Source organism: Protomyctophum bolini (assembly GCF_963924005.1).
Source record: "Protomyctophum bolini genome assembly, chromosome: 1".
Taxonomy (NCBI): domain Eukaryota; kingdom Metazoa; phylum Chordata; class Actinopteri; order Myctophiformes; family Myctophidae; genus Protomyctophum; species Protomyctophum bolini.
The window spans coordinates 49,282,769-49,303,156 of NC_137862.1; the positions used below are offsets into that span (position 1 = coordinate 49,282,769).

Below are 20,388 nucleotides of genomic sequence, written 5' to 3' on the forward strand. Positions count from 1 at the left end.
ATTTGAAAAATGTGGCACAAATCTTTGAATATATATTCTTTCAAAGTGAATGTTTTTAACTCAGGCCTAAACTAACTAATGACCTACACAAATCTGATTCAATTGTCAGGAAGATTGAGGCTTTAGTCATGTACAAACAAAGTAATAATGCACAAAAAAAATGTATTTCATAAAATTCTTTATTCATAAACTTGATGCAAGTTTACAAATTACTGTACATTGTCAAAATCACCCTTGCAATGGAAAAAAACAAAACCAAAGCATGCCAACAGTGCATAACTTTAAAACCCGGCCACCGCAGAATGAAGCAAGATAAAGGAACCCAGATTCAGGCTAGTTCAGATCTCAGAGCCAAAATGATGTTGTTGGTCGAGCACTGGGAGGTTGTTAATCAGACCACCTGTCTTACTTAAAGAGAAGCTTTTAATCCACTGCAGTACTGAAAACAAGACTACATTGTATGCTCTATAGAGCCAGGTAAAAGATGTTGACCTAAACTAGATCCCATGGCACAACAATCTGAACTGCTACAGTGTTGGGAGTCCTGGCATTTGTAAAGGTGACACAGAAAGGATGAGTTATTCGAGTCCAAGTGTCTCTGATGTTGACTCTTGGCTCATTAAATGCACCAAGGAGAACGGGACCCCTGTGGTACAACGTGGGCAAACCATAATATTAACTAAATGAGCAAGAGGAAAAACTGTCTTGCTATAAACCCCACTCAACCTCTGCAAACCTGCCCACCGTTTTCAGCAACTTGGGAGAAACCACTTACTGATACACTGACATGCAGAAGACAGCAATATCAAAAGGAAAGGGGGGCCGTTTACCAGTCCAAACACACCCTTAAAGAGCAAGCCAATTTGAGGGGATGAGACAACGGGCTTAAACCTGCCCCAAAACAATATCACTCCAAAAACCTTCTTTACAATACAAGCTTATGAACTGTGAATGTATCCGTTGTAAAGTTATTCAGAAAATCAAAAATAAAGCCTAAATGCCAAGAACAAAACACACTGCAGAGTCTACAGTGAAACAAGAGGAGCTGGTTCATAACCGCCCACCATGCCCCACTTCCAAGACAGAAAGACATCCAGATCTTGCATCATGATATTCTGTGCCAATCCCTTGCAAAGTCAAGTGTGCAGTATGTATTCCTGAGATTGCTTCTCCAGAGAACAGAGGGAAAGGCTTGACGGAACCAAAATGAAACAAACAGTACGACACCAGTGGCACGACACCAAACATCCATGCTGATGACCACCATAATGGTTGAGAGGGGGCGTGTTGTGAACGAGACTCACTAAGTAGGATATTAAATGTCTCAGGAGAGTTCAAACATGACTGTTGATGTTCGCAAGTGGAATGACCATTGACTACTGATACCAGACAGATTAAGGATTTGGGACTCAAATTTACATCACCACATTTTTTTGGCAAGCCGGTCTGTATTGTGAATGAGGTTAGTATTTTGTGATAATCCAAAACGTAGCCCAGAAACTGAGGAATGCATGGAATCGACTGTTGTCGAAGCCATTTCTTCCACCAGGACAACAGACATAAAACAATGTGAATACACACATAACAAACACCCACAACAAATGTGTTAACAGCACTGACTAGAATGCTTCACACGGTTTTCTGCCTATTATTCACATTATATTTACGACTCAGCATGCTAAAGGATGTGGCAGCACTGAGAGTGGTTATGAAGACGGGGAGAGCTGGGTCCTTCCTGTGGCCAATTCAGATAGAATACACACTTGCAGAAATACACTAGTAACAGAATGGACTTAAATAGATTGAGTGAAGCCAAGTCATTATTTATAACCAATACTATTGAAACTGTGGCTGTATTAAAAAAAAAAAACTTGCCATGAGGTCAAGGAGGAGACAGCAGGAAAAGAAGGTCACTTATTCTCTAATATTGTGAAGGAAAACGATTAGCAAGACAGCCAGGATGTGAAGCGGGCGACATCTCAGTCCCATCGAACCTCCAGTATCCGTCTCGTCTCTGCATAGCCTTACTGAGGTTCATCACGTTTTGAGCGATTTAGGTACAAATAAGCTGAAATCTCTGGAATGCCATAAACAGCTGTGTCTATGCAATTATTGTTACAGCCGTCATAGTAAAGAGGTGTCATCAAAGAAAGAGGAATGATATAGTCATTGTTGCCAATAACAAATCTAAAGGATTAAAACTCAATAACAAAACAGAAAACAAACAGCAGTAGTCATTAAGCTTACATAAGAATATGGTTGACGGGTTTTTTTTTTTATACATTTTTTCTTTTTTTTTCTTCTTTTTTTTTTTTTTACTTCCGCAAGAGTATCCATGAAGCAATTTTTTCCACCCCCCCTTGTTCTATCAAGTCTTGAGAAGTTGCAGATTGCCCTGCTGTTAATAGTCAAGGGTATAATATAGTAACACAGTCTCTGCCCAGCCCAAGACCCAGACAAGGTTACATTAAAAACAATTAAATCCTTTTTGCAGAAATACAAATTTACAAGTTTACATGAGGTGTTAAAATCGACTACATTACAGTGTGATCGAATTCCAACATGCCCCTGGCTTGACCTGGTCATGTTGCAGGATGCTGCCATCTTTAGCCATACTCTCTGAAGCTCTAGGGGGAACAACGGCCTGGTCGGTGGGCGATGGTTCTGGACAACAGTGTCCTCCACCTCGGGAGCTCAACAGTGTATATCATACTTCATTGGGGGGAGGGGGGGGGGGGGGGTTGTTGTTGTCCCACCCAGGACACAGAGAAGTCTCGTTTTAACTTCCATTCCATCTCAGGGCTTCAAGCTTTTTTTTTTCTTCAATAACAAAAAAAAACAAAACAGTTAAGGTGTTTTGAAAGCAAGCTTTGCCTCAGTCAGGAGCGTGTTATTCCACGGTTAGTGGAATCTTGGCATTTATAGAGAGATATTTTATAAGCACAAATATTATAGAAGCCATCCAGGGGAAAGCGAGGCAGTGGCTCCGACCACCACCACCCTGCGTTGTACACGTCCCACCCAGCACCACCACTGCAATCACCAGAGGGCTAACGTCACTTGTCCTTCAGTTCCAGTCTGTGGCTGGAGAGGCACTGTCCAGCAACCGATCGTTAGCGCCGTCGCAGCTGGGAAGCTTTGCCATGCCTCAGCCTTTGGCCGAGGTCATAGGCAGTAATGTTGGCATGCCCAACGCAGATATCAAATCAAACAGAGGGGGTTTGATACATAGTCCACTGTTTCCTCAGGAGTATGGGATAGGGGGGGGGGGGGGGGGGGGGAGGGGTGCAAATGAAAAACTAAAAGTGTGAATGTAGGCGACAAAAGGTGAAGAAGCAAAATATCTAGAGTAGGAGACAAGATCCCCTACTAGCCGGATGATGTTGTATTCTGACACGTATGCATGTGTGTGTATGTGTGCGCAAGTAACTGGGTGGTTGCCGAATGAGAGGAATTTGGTCAGAGGACCAAAACTTCAACTGAAAGTAACTCCACTGACTCCAGAAATAACAGGCGGGGACATTTTTTTTTGAAAGAAAAATTGGTCGCAAGAACAAAAAAATAATAAGGTGTTGATCCTACGACATGTGGTCCCGGGTGCAGGAAAGGTGGATGGTTCTCTCCTAGCCATCCTCTTTTGGTGGTGTGTACCAACCTGGGAGGACAAGAACAAAAGCGTTAATATGACAAAGTAAGATTATGAATATACAATACTAATGTATACACAATCCTAGAATGCCACTTCAAACATGTACTACAAAGCCTGAATTATTCTTAGTTGCGTGTGGGAAAATAGCCGAGCACGACACCTGCACAAAATGGGCTATATGCACAGACTGAATTTTGGAATGAACTTGGGCCCCTTCCCTACTTCCTTCACAGGTGTTACCTCTGATACTAATGAAGGCTCTGATCCAGTCGAGTGAAACAGAGTCAGGGTGCTGCTACTGTGTGTGTTGGCTCACTGGAAACACTCCGCTTACACCAGTGGGTCGGTCTCAAAGTGTCCTTGAGTGGGTTGCAAATGGCCCCATGTAAATGGCCTCAGGTGTGTAACTCTGAGTGTACGAATGGACTCGTAAGGGTCCATTTTGTTGTCCATTTGTACACTCTCAGAGTGAAATTAAAAAGTTTGACAACCACTGCACAATAAATGGAACAGAGCCTTAATTAGTATCAGCAGTAACAAGCGGCCCGGAAGTAGGAAGGGTCATAGAGCACATTAAGTATAAATCAGGTGTAAGAATATCACAAAGAGTGTGCCTCTGTGTCAATCTGTCTCTTATCAGGCAGCTGCCACTGGTGTGCAACCAAGTATAAAGGAGGCTTAGGAAGATCACCACGTTAATGGGTCTGTGTGAGACTGCGAGTCTGCCTCTAATGAGGGCCTGATTATTAAGACGCTGTCCTTTAAAGGAAACATTTAGTATGGACGTACATGGAAACGAAACTGGTTGAGACAGTCTTGAGACAAGTGTTATGTAGTATTATTAAATGATGAAATGGCTACTTGCTAAAGATCATTGCAAGAATGTAAGATTTCATGAGTCTTTCCATAAAAAGGAATTGACTTTTACAATAGTCAAATACACTCCCAGGATTTTGGTGTCAGTTTACAGATAATAAAACAAAATAATGACATTACGGTAATTATTGCACATTTGAGAAATGGTAGGAAATCCTACCAAAGAAAAATACTGCCTTCTACATTGCTATAAATAAGAGTTACACTTGGTAACTATACAGTAACAATAATTATGTGAGCATCCACACAGATAGTGTAGTTATCGCTGTGGTATGGCCAGTACCACCCACGTAAAGAGTTTGAGGTTTTTTTTTCTCTTTTACTTTCAAAGTCGGGTACAGATTTTGAGTTTCATACATTGAAGTATTTCAGCGGATTCAAAAGTTATAGTAACTTTATGTCCCCTTTTTTTGCAAGTGAAGATGGCAGAAAAAGAAACTTCCAAAACTCACGTGAAATGCATCTATATATAATAATGTGCCGAGAGATGGAATGGGAAATCTGTCATTTTTTGAGACGTTGAATTTCAGCTCCCTAGTCTTACTCTTAACCTGACTCACCAGATTGCGGCAATATTGAGTTCACTAATTCCCTCCTCCTACCACAATCTGGTCTCTCTCAAGCAGAAACGATTAACCCAAACCAGCGGGGGAGAATTCTGATATCACCACAATAATAAGAGTTGGAGTCCTGTTAGGTAGTGATTACATGTGCTCTGTGGTACAGCTTCACACTGTAATAAATGATTTATTTTTTTACTGTGAAATTCTGATGTGCAAATATATTCCAGTACCTGCACATGGAACAAAGACAAAGTGAGAAAGGAAGCCTTCCTGTGAGTATTCAAAGTTTTTGTGAGTGAGCTCTACGAATGCTTGGAATGTTATAATAAACAGTTTATTTTCACTTGCATTTCTGTCAAGCCAATGAGTTTTATCGTTTGCCTGATGAATAGACACCATTCGTGAAAAGCTTCCCTTTTTGTTGACAATGAGACGCTACACTCAAATAAGAGTGGTGAGGACGAGGCAGACTGCAAATAATGTAGGGCTCGGAATATATATATATATATATCCCCTTACATACTGATTATTATTATTATTATCTTTGAATCAAAATCAGTTGTTTACAATTATACCAGTTGTGATGACTCCAGAATCACACATGTTCCCATTTATATTTTGAGTTTAAGATTGCATTTTGGGAGCATATGTAACCAAACTCTTGTGTAATCTCACTTTTTACTCAGTCACAATTTTGTTATGCACACTACATTAATCTGAATATCTGCCACGGTGTGCAAACAAAACAGACCATCCCAATCTACTCCTCATGGAGTACTTGCCTTATTATGAACGTGATATTCAAGTTCCAATTAGTTTAACGACATATACCATATATACTTAGTTGCATAATAGTTATAAAACTTATTTTTTCTCCTCAACACCCAATGTCTTCATCCAAATTTAGCCGATGTACAGAAATAACACGTCATATTGCGACACTTTCTGGGTTTGTTGTAGATTTGCTATTTTTGCGTAACAATTAGTTTCAGACTCAAGAGTACGGTCAATAACTACACTGTGTACATGCAATTGCTGTCCATGTTTACTGCAGAAACAATATGAAGTGCCGTATCACTGAGCCAGCATTCAAACACTTTGATGAACAGAAGGAGGGATTGGGTTTCAGTAAACAAGGTCAGCAATGTTCCCTGTATGAAACAGGATATGATAACGCTCACCGTTCTTTTCATGGATCTGGACCAGCGACTTGTAGGACTGCTGTGCTCTGGCAAGATTGTACTGGTTCTGCACAAAGAGAAGAGACAGTCAACCTATGACAGTGTGTTACGCTAACGACAGATCTATATATACCCAAAAGGGGGTGCATACTTAGTTTACAACACAGAAAGAAAATGTAGGAAATATTTTATTTACAACTTAAAACAAAACAAGACCAGGCAAGAAAAAAAAAGAAACGGAATGTTTAAAGGGAAATCAAAACATCAGGGCAATTTCTTTCAGTAGCTGAGATAAGGCCAAACTGGGACAACAAGCTTTCTTTCCAGGGTGGCTTACAAATACAATCTTAGATCGTTTGGGTCTGTTTCAAACTCTAACGGGGGCCTGGGGCCAGGTTAGTTGCCATCAAAAGAACGATAAAGTCTAAGGAAAGTGACAGCACAGAGTGAACTGGAAGGATGCTGCTGCATTAAGAGCTCAGCACTTCCCTGGCTATCCACGACGCAACCGGGTGCAAAGCACAGTGCCATGTTGCGTAAGTCGAGCCTTCAGGACCATGTAGACAGAATTACAACAGGCCTGCTCTGAGAGGTCAGTCACTCTGGGCTGTATCTGTTCAAGCATTACGGCTACGGTCTGTGACATTGATTACACTTGTTAATGACCACGCTCAGGCAGGCATTAGGAGAGCAGGCAATGCTCATCTGTTGTGCACATGCGTCACTATCCTGTGTTTTTCTTGGGATTTGGCCGTGTAACTTATTTGCTGTGGCTAGCTATGCTTTGAGATGTCTCAAAACATAGTTAGGCATAGGGAAAGTCACCTTTCTCGCTATACATAAGGCATAAAAACAATATGGTTAGCTGCACAGTTCCACCTTAAGGGAATCAACACTAGGTATAACACATTTCCTTATCGAACAATCGGGCCACCTATTCATGAAGTGAATGGCAAAGTGAGTTTAACGTTTTAATAAAATCAGATATGACTTTTCTGTTTGGATGTAGGGGCTGTCATGGCCAGAAAGTAGAATTTTGCCACTCAGTAGGCGCTCCCGCGTAACTTCCAGGTATGATGTCACACGCATATCCTTTATACAAGAGGCAAGTTTGATAATCATTCTGAGGCTGAATGAGGCCACTGCCAAAGCTACCCTGTTTAGCCCTCAACTGGACCAATCAAGGTCATATCCGTTGGAAGCGGTCTGACGCCTCCAGTAGGACTGACTTTATCGAGCATACCCAATGAGTCACATAAATTAGCCTATGATAGGTTGAGTGCCAAAGAATTCCGGTTGGGAATCGCCGTTCTAGACGAATCGCCCCTTAAGACACAAAGCCGTAAAAACAATAACTAAATTCCTACGTCATTAAACCCCTCCCACTGATATACTTCAATTTTGTTGAACATTGTAATCAAACGGTGGCAAAAATGTAGGAATGAGACGTTTACAACTGTTATGCATCAAACCACGTGCAAATGCTACTGGAACAGATACTTGGCGTTCTCAGAATCGTTCAGCCTCACCACAGAAATGCCCTAAATCAAGCAATATGACCATGGTCTGTGTCACTCATTCTGTTAAGCATGTTAACGTTATTACCACATGACATTTTACTTTCAGTGAACTCCTTTAACAGTTTGCCCGGCTTACCTTATTGGCTCCAAACTGCACTCTGGCTTTCCCTTTGACTAAAGTGGCATTGATCTGCATGATAACAGACTCTATGGAATAGGCACTGCTCCAGCCCTGCAATGTAGAGTCAAAGTAGTGCCAATAAACATAAAGGTGTAAATTAAGACAAATTCACAGCAACATTGCCATTACATTTAACACCCCGAACGCCCAGGGTTATTTAATCCATTAAATCAGAGCGCCCAGCGATTTATAGCAGTGGAGCATATTTAGCGACGGACCGGATGTGGCTGAAGTAGCTAGATGTAGCCAAAACACTCGATCGACAACGGGAGGTATGACTCATTCAATCGATATCAATAATTTATATCAATAGTTTTCGCTTACAATTCCGTGCATTCAATTCATGTCTACGTGTAAAAATATAACATCAATATACCTGCTTTGTGAGAAGCTCCATGCACAGGGCACCTCCTCCAAGAACATAACTTGAACAAGAAGAAAAGTCAAAATAAGAACATGAGCTACACAGAATGTTAGTGTTAGTTGTCAGAAGCAGCCACCTGCAGACTGCAGACAAAAACCCAGGTGTAGATTAAACCTGCAGTCGAAATGGGAAACAATCATGTGGAATGAACTCACCCTCCAGAAAGCACAGGTGAAACTACCCGCACGAATGGTGGATCAAAGGGAAAGTTATCCTATGGAGAAATCAATCGACAGATTGGACATTAGATCACATCTCACAATACTCCTAGCCACCAGCAACGTTTCAACCCAACAGGGTCTTCATCGGGCAAAATAATCGATCTGAGGAAATTAGTCTCTGTACTCACTTTATATGAGAAGTTTAGAAGAATGTAATCCATTCCCTCTTTTTCCTTAAGGACTTGCAGGTCACTGTGTAAAGGGCTGTCTGGATCCACCCTGTTGAATTGTACAATTGTATAATCAATAAATTCATATAACCAGTCTATGAAAGTAAATAGTTTCAGTCCAAAACAAAAATGTAAATCCAGAGGCTACTTACGTCCTCAGCTTGACATGCCATTCATAAAGGCTGTCATTGACGAGCTCCACAGAATAGATGCCTATTGAGAGACAAGGAGGTTTGGTGTCATTGAAAGAATCCTAAACGCAATCATTAAAATGTTGCCAGTCTTTCCATTTGCTTGAAGATCACATAATTGGATTGCCCTGCAAATTAATGAGCTCACACTTCAATTCAATTAGATAAGACTGCATTCTGCAATGAGATAAGACTACAATTCAAATGATTAATTTGCCACAATATAATAAGATTACCGCACCCTTTTCTGTCATTTCTGGGAGAGAAAAGCGATCCCACACCTAGATAACATCACCTATTTAGTGTCAAGAAATTGCCTGCTTCATCAAATCTTAATGCATCAGATCACATCTATTATTCTGGAGGAAATGCCTCTATCCATTTCTAATGCAGAGCTAGGTCAAATAGTATTTACACACAATCCTTTTACATCATATGGAATGTTTCATCACTGTGAGGTAATGGTAAAACAAAAATCCCAAATTTTAAACTACTTCACAGTATTAAGAATATACGTTATAACATCTGGTACAAAAAGATTATAATACACATTAGTTAAAAAGGGATGACAGCTAAATAGCTATATTCTGATAATCATTGCTATAGAGAATGTGTTCAATAACAAGAGTATAATAACAGTAAAATAAGAATTTGCTCGGCTTTTTGGTAAACAAACAATTTCAAGTTGGGATACCAATTTCATCCAATCAGGAAAGAACATAAACATGTGAAATTGGAAGTGATGACACAAATAAATCGTGGACAAAAAATAAATCTGACCAAATTGGAAGAATATCAAATTGTAGCAGATAAATGGTTCTCTTGATTAAAATTGGTGACCCACCATGTATTTTCTGTTTAGTAGCTGGAAAGACAGGGAGACCCTGTTAACTGAACACTATAATAATGATGACCATCAGAATAGCGTTAACTTTTTATTAACTAAACAGCTGGATCCAATTATGAGAACTTCTAAGGAGTGCATACCCGTCTTGTAACTCTGGGACCTGTAGATCTCTCTAAGCTCCTTCATCAGCCGGTCAGAGGCTTGCACTGAACCAGACACGGCACCCTACAAATTAAATAAAACACGTGCTTAATAACTCATCAATAATACGAAGCATGGACTAGCATCAAATGCAAACATGTTAGACTTTGATATTCATATCTCTCACACTGTGAGATAATGCCTGACTGAATCTCGCTAGTGCTCCCACCCCATGCTTTGGGAGTGCATGGGAAGTCTGCGCCACTGGGTTGACCTATAATAGATTTTCTGACCAATTTCGGACCCCAAATAGACCCAGACAGCAGAATGTCTAAACAGAGGGAAGAGCAGGCTGGGATGGGGAAAGTCCCTCTGAACAACCAATTGTTTGCACAAGAATGCTGCATCAAAGGGCAGAATCTAAAGTAACCCGAAAGGAAGGATGCTGTAGGCATACAGCATATAGAAGGAGTAAGGACAAAAACAGGACCTCCAATGACAAGCAAATTTAGCCCAAAATTATTTTATTTGTATTTAAGACAGCATTTCAATAAAGGACAACTTTCGTCTTTTTCAACCAAGGTTCATGTTTTTGGTTGTTATTGGAGAAAGTAAAAGATGAGTGTAAATTTTGTTTAATTTGCGGCCTTCTTTCGCTTAGCTATTTTTGACAGGGGGGGGCGGGGGCATTCTAATACATCTGGTCACAAAAGATCATGGGATCTAGTATTGAATGTCAAGGGGGAGGTGACAAACTGACATATTGAGCCTACAACACACAGTATGGCATCCTACTAGTACCCCCCTTCACATTCAGTAGATCCCGTGATCCTGTGTGGTCAGATGTAATTTCCTGGGGTCTAGTAGTACTATAGTAAATAATAATAAAGAAATCACCATAAGGTTTTGTACAAAAATATGTATTTAGCCCCATGTTCGAATGCCCCCGCCCCCTGTCAAAAATAGCTAAATGAAAGAAAGCAGTAAATAAATAAAAAAAACTAAACTTTTACTTTCTCTAATAACAACCTAAAACATGAACCGTGGTTGAAAAAACTAAAGTTGTCATTTAAATCATTCACACACTGTTATTCCAATAAGAGTATTAAACAGGGTTGATCATATTTTGATGGCATTATTTCAACTCTATAAAACTGAAGACATAGGATGGTGTAAATAAACAGTATTTAAAATAGTTAGCTGATTGATCATGCACAATTTCTATCTCCAAAAGGGCATGCAGATCATTTACCAATACACTGAGATCATGATCTATAATCAGCTGTAACACTATCAACCGCATGCAAGCCCCAACCCCCAAAAATGTATGAAAGGTCACCTTACCGAATGAGCACTTACGTTCAAGTGGTCCTGCCTCTGGTTCTTACGGATCTTCTCCAGGATGGCCAGGTTCTCCTTTTCGATGCCGTCGTCCTCTGACTTCTTCCCGTCCACGGGCTCCTCCTCTTTCATCTCATAGTGGTCCAGGTCTTCGATGTCCTGCGGGGTATAATTGGCATTGTTGGCATTCATCTCACACACTGAAAGTGAAGGAGCTTACATTCTCAGGTCACGCACATGAAAAGCAATTGACTATAAGGCGTAAGGTTCATATTGTAGGGTTAATGTATTCAAAATGTCATATCTTTCAATATTGTAATGAGAATAATTTCTTCTTTATCCTAACATGGTTCCCAACCTTTTGTACCACCTCAGAAGATATTTGGCTCTCAATGTACCACCATAATAACTGATGTTAAAATACAGGAGCTTATAACTGCCCTTTTTGTTCCATTCCTAAGCCAATAATGCTGCTGCTCTGACAAAACTCTGTCTAATCACTAATCAGCACAACTGATTATATTTCTAATGTGATTAATCCGTTCTCAAATCTTCCATTAACGGCTAAGTGTGCCGTAATGCTCATTTCAGCACGGCTGGATAGCCTATTTCAACCAACTGCTTGGTCAGAAGAACTACCTGTAGTAATATAAATATTTCATTCCACTTTAGTCTTTTTTTCTCCTTTTTTGGGCGACTCCTCTGTGTACCACCAGAGGAGGGCTCAAGTACCACCAGTGGTGCTAGTACTAGTAAAACATAAAACATGCAGGTACATTGTTGAATTGAATAATCAGTTATGTCCAGACAAATCTAAACAACATGGACACAACATGGATACATTAAATAAATAATTGGTTCTCAAAGTAAAGTCTGGTGGCTCACAGGGGTCATTGAAGGGGTTCCCAGCAAAGTTTATTAATATAGCATCAAAATCTGTTTAACATACAAGTTCACAGAGGGAACAAAAATAGAACTACAATTTCACAACCTGTCGCAAAGCAATGAGTTATAAGCTTGTAGATTGGCTATTTTTTAGCAATGTTATTTGGTGTAGATAGAGGGTTTAAAGTGGTTCAACCAGGGGCTGGCAAAGACGCTTGGCCATCAGCCAATTGTTTCCTAAGCCATTAGATGAAGGGCCAGAACACAATCAATTGCTAATTTAGGAACTAGAACATGGTACAGACTAGAGCACTTTGTATACAGTAACAACTATATTGCTATAAATGTTCATACATGAAGATGTGTGGTATAACTGCATACTGTGTAATCAAATATTACAGCTGCTGACAGAAATGCTGTGTAATGATTGTGTGCACTGCAGGCCACATTCTTGAATGTCCAATAGAGTTCATATTGTCCATTGTTACACCAGGTCTGACCCTACACTAATTATATTCCAAGTTTTACTTTTTTGCACCCTACTCTAATTCGTAATACATTTTCTCTCGTCGCTCTATTATCTCTCAAAATTCCTTATATATTTTGGGCATTATGATTCAGAATTTACTGTGATTTAAGTGGATGAAATTACTTTTTGTGCAAGCTCGATCGTTCATAGTTTATTAGATGATAATATAAACATGAATTAGACAAACCTGATAATAATGGCACCCTTAACAAACCAATCTTTTTTTTTTAACAGTGATTGTCTTTTCTTTATTGGTACCCAAGTTATATTGTGACCTCAAAGTCAGGAGTCAAGACCCATTATTTTAACCATTTAAGCCATAGAATAGATAGTAATATAGGCTTGTCCATGACAAATAGAAACTATAGCCAGTATATACACAAGGTTGGTTAAATAGGAAAATGCAGTACTCTGTTGTGACAATGGCTGAAGGCTAGGAGGAAGAAAGTACCACGCTTTATCACAGCAGATCAACTCCTTCCAGCCACGGATTTTAACTTTTATTAAAAATACAGATTCACTGCATTCATGCTTTATCATTTTGCATGATCTATGCAAGTGTAATCATCACACAGAAAACACAATGGGAACAAAAGATCATATTTGCCTGTGGCATATTTTATCGAGTTTGTGATACGAGACTACATATTGTCTCAGACTTTGGATATTATAATATTGTGATTTTTTTAATAGTTACTTTTTTTAATCTCCAACACCATCTTGTTACAAAGATGGTAGTCGACTACAGTTTCTATCCATTAGAAAATATTGTGTGTACATACCTCTCCCATCTCTTCCTCCTCCTCTTCCTCAGATGTGACTTCATCAGTGGTCCCATGCTATAAACATTATAGAGAACACAATGAGATAAATTGACTCTAGTGGTCTAACCACTTAGACCCTCTATACTTAGTAAAATAAATAAATAGGAGTTGCACTGTACTTAGTACTCTTTGTTCAATCCACCCCAAATCTTGTCGCCAAAAGTAGCAGACTTACAAGCTACAAGTCACAACGTTACGTGAGCATGTAGATCTGCTACTTTTAGCGAATGTTCCCCCCAGAATAAAGATGCTGGGGTTCAAGTGGTTAAAAGCAGACATGCCAAGTCGACGAGACAATTTGTCAGAGAGGAGAGCACCTTTCACTGACCCTAAACCACAGGAAGAGGCTATTGATCTGTGGAAGGCTTAGAGCACATCATTACAGGTCTTCTGTAAGCTACCATCTCAGCGCTACTGTGCGAGCATAAGTGGTTGGTTTGCGAGTGCAGAAAACCCTGCTACGGATGTTCCTCCCACATCGCTAGAAAGTGTGTCACCCAAAATCAAACGCAGGCCTGTGCTGTGCTAAGCCACAGAAAGTTACTTGGCAAGAGCAATTTTAGGCAGACTTGCCTTTCGGTCTTGTGCTACGGGGCCTGCAGGCAGGGGCTGGTCCAACATCTCCACATCAGGGTGCTGGGGAAGGTTGTACAGCCGACAAAGGTCACATATGAGCTTCTTCAGCTGCTGCAAAAGCTGAAAAACAGAGGCAACAGGGTGACTGAGAGGGTAGTGGGCACATGATAGACATAGGAACATTTTAAGATTTGCTTTTGTCGGTGCAGTGTACGGTAGTTGTTTTTTCTGTTAGCATAATACAAGAACAGAGGCAACAATTTAATTTTATGAAGCAAAAAATGGGAACCATGGGTATCACCAGTCAACAAAAACTCTGGTGAACAATTGCACATTAAAACCTATATACTTAATTGACTTGGATGCCCCACAGGCAATTTATCTAAAATTCTCCCCTCCTTAACAAATTCTTTCAGCTAAAATAGTCGATCTACAAGATCACAATGTGTCACACTCGCACATTGTGAGCATGTAGATGAGCCATTTCTGGAGAATGTTCGCCTATTTTGACATCCTAGGATTTGTGGGAAATCGCACAAATATGATTCTGTATCAATCGGTTAAATGTCGGGAGCGACGCGGTACAAAGTCACAAATGACATGCGAACTTTGGATGGCTGAAGATCTCCTGGATTCCGACTGAGGTTTGAAAATCCTCCACAGCTGGTGGTGACGGAGGCATTGCATAGCAACCGGATCAATACTAAAAGCTGCCGTGGGGCTCAACCATTATATACATAGAGTATACGTTGGGGTCCGTATATATACGGACCTAGCAAATAAGGAGTCTCCATGTCTCTCCAGCTCTTTATTAAACATAAAATGCTTTTTCAGGTCGGGATACCAATTTTATCCAATCAGGAGAGAGAACTGGGACAGAATACAGATTAAACAAGTGAAATTAGAAGTGATGGCAAAGAAATGAGCAGACAAAATTAAGCGGATACCGTTTTGCAATCCACATGGTTTTTTATTATTTTTAAATAGCTGTTGAGACTCTTGTTACTGAACCAACACTCAATGATTATTATCAGAATATAGTGCTTTAATCTTTTAACAAAGAAATATCACATTTCTACCTTTATAGCTATATATTCTGATAGAATTTTTCATAGTGGAGTGGTTTTCAACTAGTGGTCCATAGCAAAATGCACAGTTGGTAATCAAATTGATCTTTAACTCTTGAGCACAAAATGAAACCAAATGGATCCGTTTGGTTTCATTTTACACTCTCAAGAGTTACATTTGTTAAACATCAGCATTACTTAATTTACAAAGTCTACACAATTAGATAATGTAAATTTGAATTGCTATTTTGCCTGTTGTCTATCCTAATGGTACCAACATCAACAATCAATATACAAGATTGGTCATATTTGCAACCAAAGGAAATATTCACTATTTACAGCTGGTATCGTTAGTATTGCGAGCTGGTATTACTCTCTTCAAATTTTGTGCAACGCAAACATACCTCAGGACTGCACAAGAGCGAGACACTTTGACAAAGACAGATGGTATCTGTGCAGAGGAATGCAAAGTTTGCCTTTGTGTAACTGCCATCATTTACTGAAAGCAGTGTTGGTGGAAAGGTGCAAAATAAAAACACAACTCCGGCACGAAAAAAGGCAACACTTCCATAAAAAACATATCTCATGGCCTACAAACAAGCGCATGGGCCATGTGTGAAGAAGTAGGCTATGTACACTGAAGGATGTCACCACCAAGTGTATACAAGGAACTGCTTGTCACTGATATTCTGACTTCAAATGTCATTCGTGTTCACATGACGGGCCCTTTGGCCTAATGAAAAGCCACCCCTCTGAGCCTAGTCAGCCCTGCCAAATGGACCCCTCCCCTCCAGTTGCCTGACAGCAAGTAGTACAGCTTTGTCAGACGACCTCTGCATTCATGTCAACAACAGAAGCTGTCTAATGTTTGAACGATATTGATAACCAACAGCAAAATCCCAGCTGCAACAAATCGCATGGGTAAAATCGACAAGGAACCTGTTCAGTGGCAGTGAACAGCACTTTAACTCCAGCTACATGAACATCGCTATAAGCAGCATGGAATTCATGCGGAGCAATGAACATTTTCTAAAACACCACCATACTAAACTTTAAAACTGGCGTCCCTATTTTGGTCATGTCATTGTTGGTTAACTTTACGAAAAAAATATGAAAATACGAAAATAGCTGACAGTGTGTTGAGATGTGATACATTGTGAGCTATATTCAAGGGAATTTGAAAGTATAAAATAGGAAACAAATAATGTATCGGAAATGTATTGTAATTCTGCATATCTGTTGCAAATGCCCCCAAAATATTGACAGACACACAAACAAACATTTTCATTGATTGCATTGCCCGACACTGACAGTTAATTAAAAGGTTCTTATTGAAACAAGCCAAAAGATGATTTAGCACTACGATTATCTGCTGGATTTTGAAACCCAGCATGCTGTCGTTATGGCACCATAATGCACACAGACAAACACCCCCGCTGAGAAACAACCTGGGCAATAATTCTTTAACCTGGCAACTCTCATCAAATAAGCCCTAATCTCTCAGTTCCCTGCCAGGGCAGTTTTGCTGAAAAGGAAATTGAAATTTGCTTTAGCATGCTAGATCAAATTAGCACTACGGAATGTTTATAAAGAATACGTGAAAAGCTTTGCTGTATTATCTGCCTCATTGTTGTTTTGAAATCGCTTAAGTTGATTCCTGACTTGGGCTGTGAGATCATAGGCCTATACATTTCATTCCTGAGAACATTTGGCATCCTTAAATGCATTAAAAGATTAATTCAGCTCATTGTAAATTCTGCCATGACCATGTCACTGCAAATTCAACGGGCGTCCGATGGCATGGATTTATAATGGTGGTGCGTGCATTGCTAAGAAACACCTACCAGGGTATTGCCTCGTCTTACATCCTCCAAACGCTCCAGAACTTGTGCAAGGCTCGGGTCATCAGAGTCCACAAACCATATGGGAGGTGTAGAAGGGTAGGATTCCTAGAGGAGGAAAGATTGTGGGAAAACAAACGTTCAGATCATCATCACGTCGCTGACATTAACATACTGCGTGTGTCTCTCTCTTGCAGTGAGTGAGTACTAGACCTCATCGTGGTGAGGATAGAAAATAAATAACGTCACCAGCCGCATTTGACTGTGGCCTTTAGGGGTGTTTTCAAGGTGTGACGACTTCGAGAAATAGATCCTCACTCACTGCGTAGGTAACAAACGACGCAAAGCAAAGAACGAAGCCTGCTCAGTTTCATCATCACATCACGAAATGCTGCCTGGGCTAAAATATCGGCTAAATGCTAGCTAACTTTAGCTAGCAGTAAAAAAAAAAAAAAAAAAAAAAAGGAGAGAAAAAAAAGGAGAAAAAAATAATGCTCCGTTTTGTTGGTGTATCCATTTTGTACTCTTGGTGTACAAACGGAACCAAGTGGACCATCATCACGGGTCCATCTGGTTCCATTTGTACACCCCAGGGGTTAAATTAACAATAAACAAGGCGGATGGTCATGTAACCTCTCCCCCTCCCCCCACACACACACATTAAGTCCAGTCTTTACCGTTATGTTGCAGTGAATAATCAACAGTTTCTCTCCGGTCACGTTGAACTGGCAGCTCAGCTCGTCTGGTTTCCAGTCTATGATCCTGAAGCGTTCGTGGTTCGTGTCGAAAATAGATTCCAAAAACTTCAGCTCGGCCTTCAGCCCCGACACCGACATCTTCCACGCATCTCCGGCCGATCGGGCCGCTGGGGAAGGGACGGGAATAGGGGAGAGTGGGGGCGAGTCCGGGACTTAGCTTAGCTCGTTAGCCAGCTAATGCTAACAGTTTAACAGCCAAAAAAACAGCCGCGATTTCTAGTCCCAACACCGAAAAATGGACGAGGCGGGGGGTACGTGTCGTAAAAACACGAAGAGGGTTTTTATGAATCGCCACCGGACTGTTTGTTATTCGGGACAGACGACACTGTCTAGTAAAAATAACGTTTAGAGCAGATTAGCTAGCGATGTGGCTCACTAACAGTAGCCTGGTTAGCTTTAGCTCGTAATTATCATGCGAATGATTAGCTCGAGGAGCTAAGATGCTAAGCTCGCTAGCACAGTCCCGTTGTTGTTGTTCTTTCCCGTCTATTGTTGATGTGCGGCTGCTGTTGTGCTCAACAACATGTCCACTGGGCCACGGTGCGCCGTGCTGCGGGTCCCACCGGACGGCTTCCTCGTTGGCTTCGCCCGCTAAACGATCACTCGCCGCCCCCCAGAAATCACAAAGTTATTACGTATGTTGTGGGAGCCGCTGGCTGCTGTGTCGTTGTTCATTCCCTCCCGGCGCTGCTGTACTGTGTGACTGTGAGAGAGTCTTGTTGTGGGGTTTAAAGATGGCGTCCCGCATTCTCTGCCCGCTCCGCTCCTTCCCGCAGAATCCCAGCATGCAGCGCGGCAAGGCGGGGGAGTGAAAAACGGAACAGGCAATTATTATTTTTTGCCGAACAGAACAGTACGTACACAACTCTATGACACCACACAACTGTACTACTGTATCATCATAGCTCTATGAACTGTATCATGGAGCCAGGGGAGACTATTTATGCCAAAGTTAAATAGGCCTACAGACTAGTACAAGTACATACATACCGGTAAATACATGAAAACCACTTTTTAATACATTCATGTATTTTTTGACTTATATTACTTTATTTATTGTTTACTTTTATTACTTTATTTATTGTTTACTTTTATTATTTATTGTTTACTTTATTTATCTTACTTCTACATCTTGAAAAAGGAACAAACACCCGCACACTGTCTTCAAATGCAGTGACCAACTTTTATTTCAGGGATACAGCAACGTTTCGGCCTATGCGGCCTTCATCAGGCTATCTTTATAGCCTGATGAAGGCCACATAGGCCGAAGGGCCACACACCTTCTCTGGGTACCAGATGGGACCCTTGGCCCTCTCCCAGCCATGGAGGTAGGCTACACAGGGTGGGCCGTCTACCCGACTCAGGAGCCCCGCCGCGGCATGGATTGGACGTGCCAAGGAGCTACTTAAGGCCTATTCATAGTCTGGATTTTCGGTGGTGAGGTGGTGAGGTGACCACCGGGCAGAGATGAAATGTTTTTATAATCGTCATGGGGGCCGGGTCATTCTTTTTCATTTCACACTAAACCCAAGCGTTTAGGTTCTAAACACTTTTTAAACGTGTCAGTGTTTAGATTATAAACAGAAGAGCATGTTTAAATGCCATGATTGCAGGCTAGTCCTGTCCGCCTCAGCAAGTTGTGTTCTGTCGCTGGGACGGCGGAAGGTTTCAACAGCAGGCTGGCATCGCTGTTGCCAGCCAGGGTGTTCTTGCTGGTGGTGGTTTCATTGTGAACAAGTAGCCTAAGCATTGCATGCATACCCTTACCTACCTGACAAGCACCCATATTAGCATTTAAATGCCTGATCTGCATGTGTACAAGTGGATAGGCAACGCGGTCCACCACCCCCGCCCCGGACAGTGAGGAAAAAAGAGGTGTTAAGGTGTCAGACTTGGATGGTTAGAGCGGCGCGATTACATACAAAGTCAATGCAAGACGAGAATTGCACGAACGGGCGAGGAGCTACCTGGTGCGGTACAAACGGGACGAACCGAGGCGAATATATATATATATTCAGGTCCAATTCCTCATGGGGGCTGAGATCCCTGGTCCAATTCCAATTCCTGGCCCCCACAGACTCTACGTCACTGCCACCGGGGCTGTAATAATGTGGAGCGGTGGTGAGTAAAAACAGAAAGAAGGGCTGGGGAGAGCGGTGGTTTGCTCTTCACCGCGGCTCAGTGATGTCATGTTGTAGTTGCGGTGGTCACCTCACCACCGATAAATCAGACTGAATAACGCTTCAGCAGGGGGCCTACTGTAGGCTGGAGGTAAGTGCCCCTGGACCCTCGGCAGGCAACAAGTTAGAGATGGACCACGGGGACCTGGTGTTATGGAACGTGTGGCGGGTCGACCGCCCAGCATCCGGGGAAATTCCGCCAGTCCGCCTCGCCCGCTCTGTCGGGGAGGCGGTTGTACCACCAGGTCCCTGCGGCCGCGGCTCATGTCTCTCACTTAGTGCCCGCTGAGGGGTGCTTAAAGGTGGGTACCTCCAGCCTAGGTCCGGAAAAGGGCAAGACGTCTATTTTACCTTGTAGATCTTCTAGAAGACCCCAGGGCAAACAAAGGCAGGGTCCAGGGTGAAAAACGTCAGAGGCCAGGC

At 41.5% G+C, this 20,388-nt stretch overlaps 1 protein-coding gene across 2 annotated transcripts; it reads right to left on the bottom strand.

Moving 5' to 3' along the window:
• Positions 1-161: 161 nt before the first annotated feature.
• Positions 162-18,553, bottom strand: ube2q1 (ubiquitin-conjugating enzyme E2Q family member 1). 2 transcript variants are annotated; one of them, XM_080767317.1, is made up of 13 exons: positions 17,705-18,553; positions 17,031-17,135; positions 14,117-14,239; positions 13,502-13,558; positions 11,324-11,464; positions 9,964-10,048; positions 8,938-8,998; positions 8,744-8,834; positions 8,550-8,608; positions 8,347-8,395; positions 7,926-8,021; positions 6,270-6,336; positions 162-3,655 (listed from the first exon to the last, which is right to left on the bottom strand). In XM_080767317.1, the coding sequence occupies exons 1-13, from the start codon at positions 17,861-17,863 to the stop codon at positions 3,624-3,626; spliced, it is 1,125 nt and encodes a 374-aa protein (XP_080623443.1). In that variant the 5' UTR covers positions 17,864-18,553; the 3' UTR covers positions 162-3,623. The 2 variants fall into 2 exon arrangements, with proteins under 2 accessions (XP_080623443.1, XP_080623442.1); XM_080767316.1 differs by having other exon boundaries at positions 11,309-11,464.
• Positions 18,554-20,388: the final 1,835 nt, after the last annotated feature.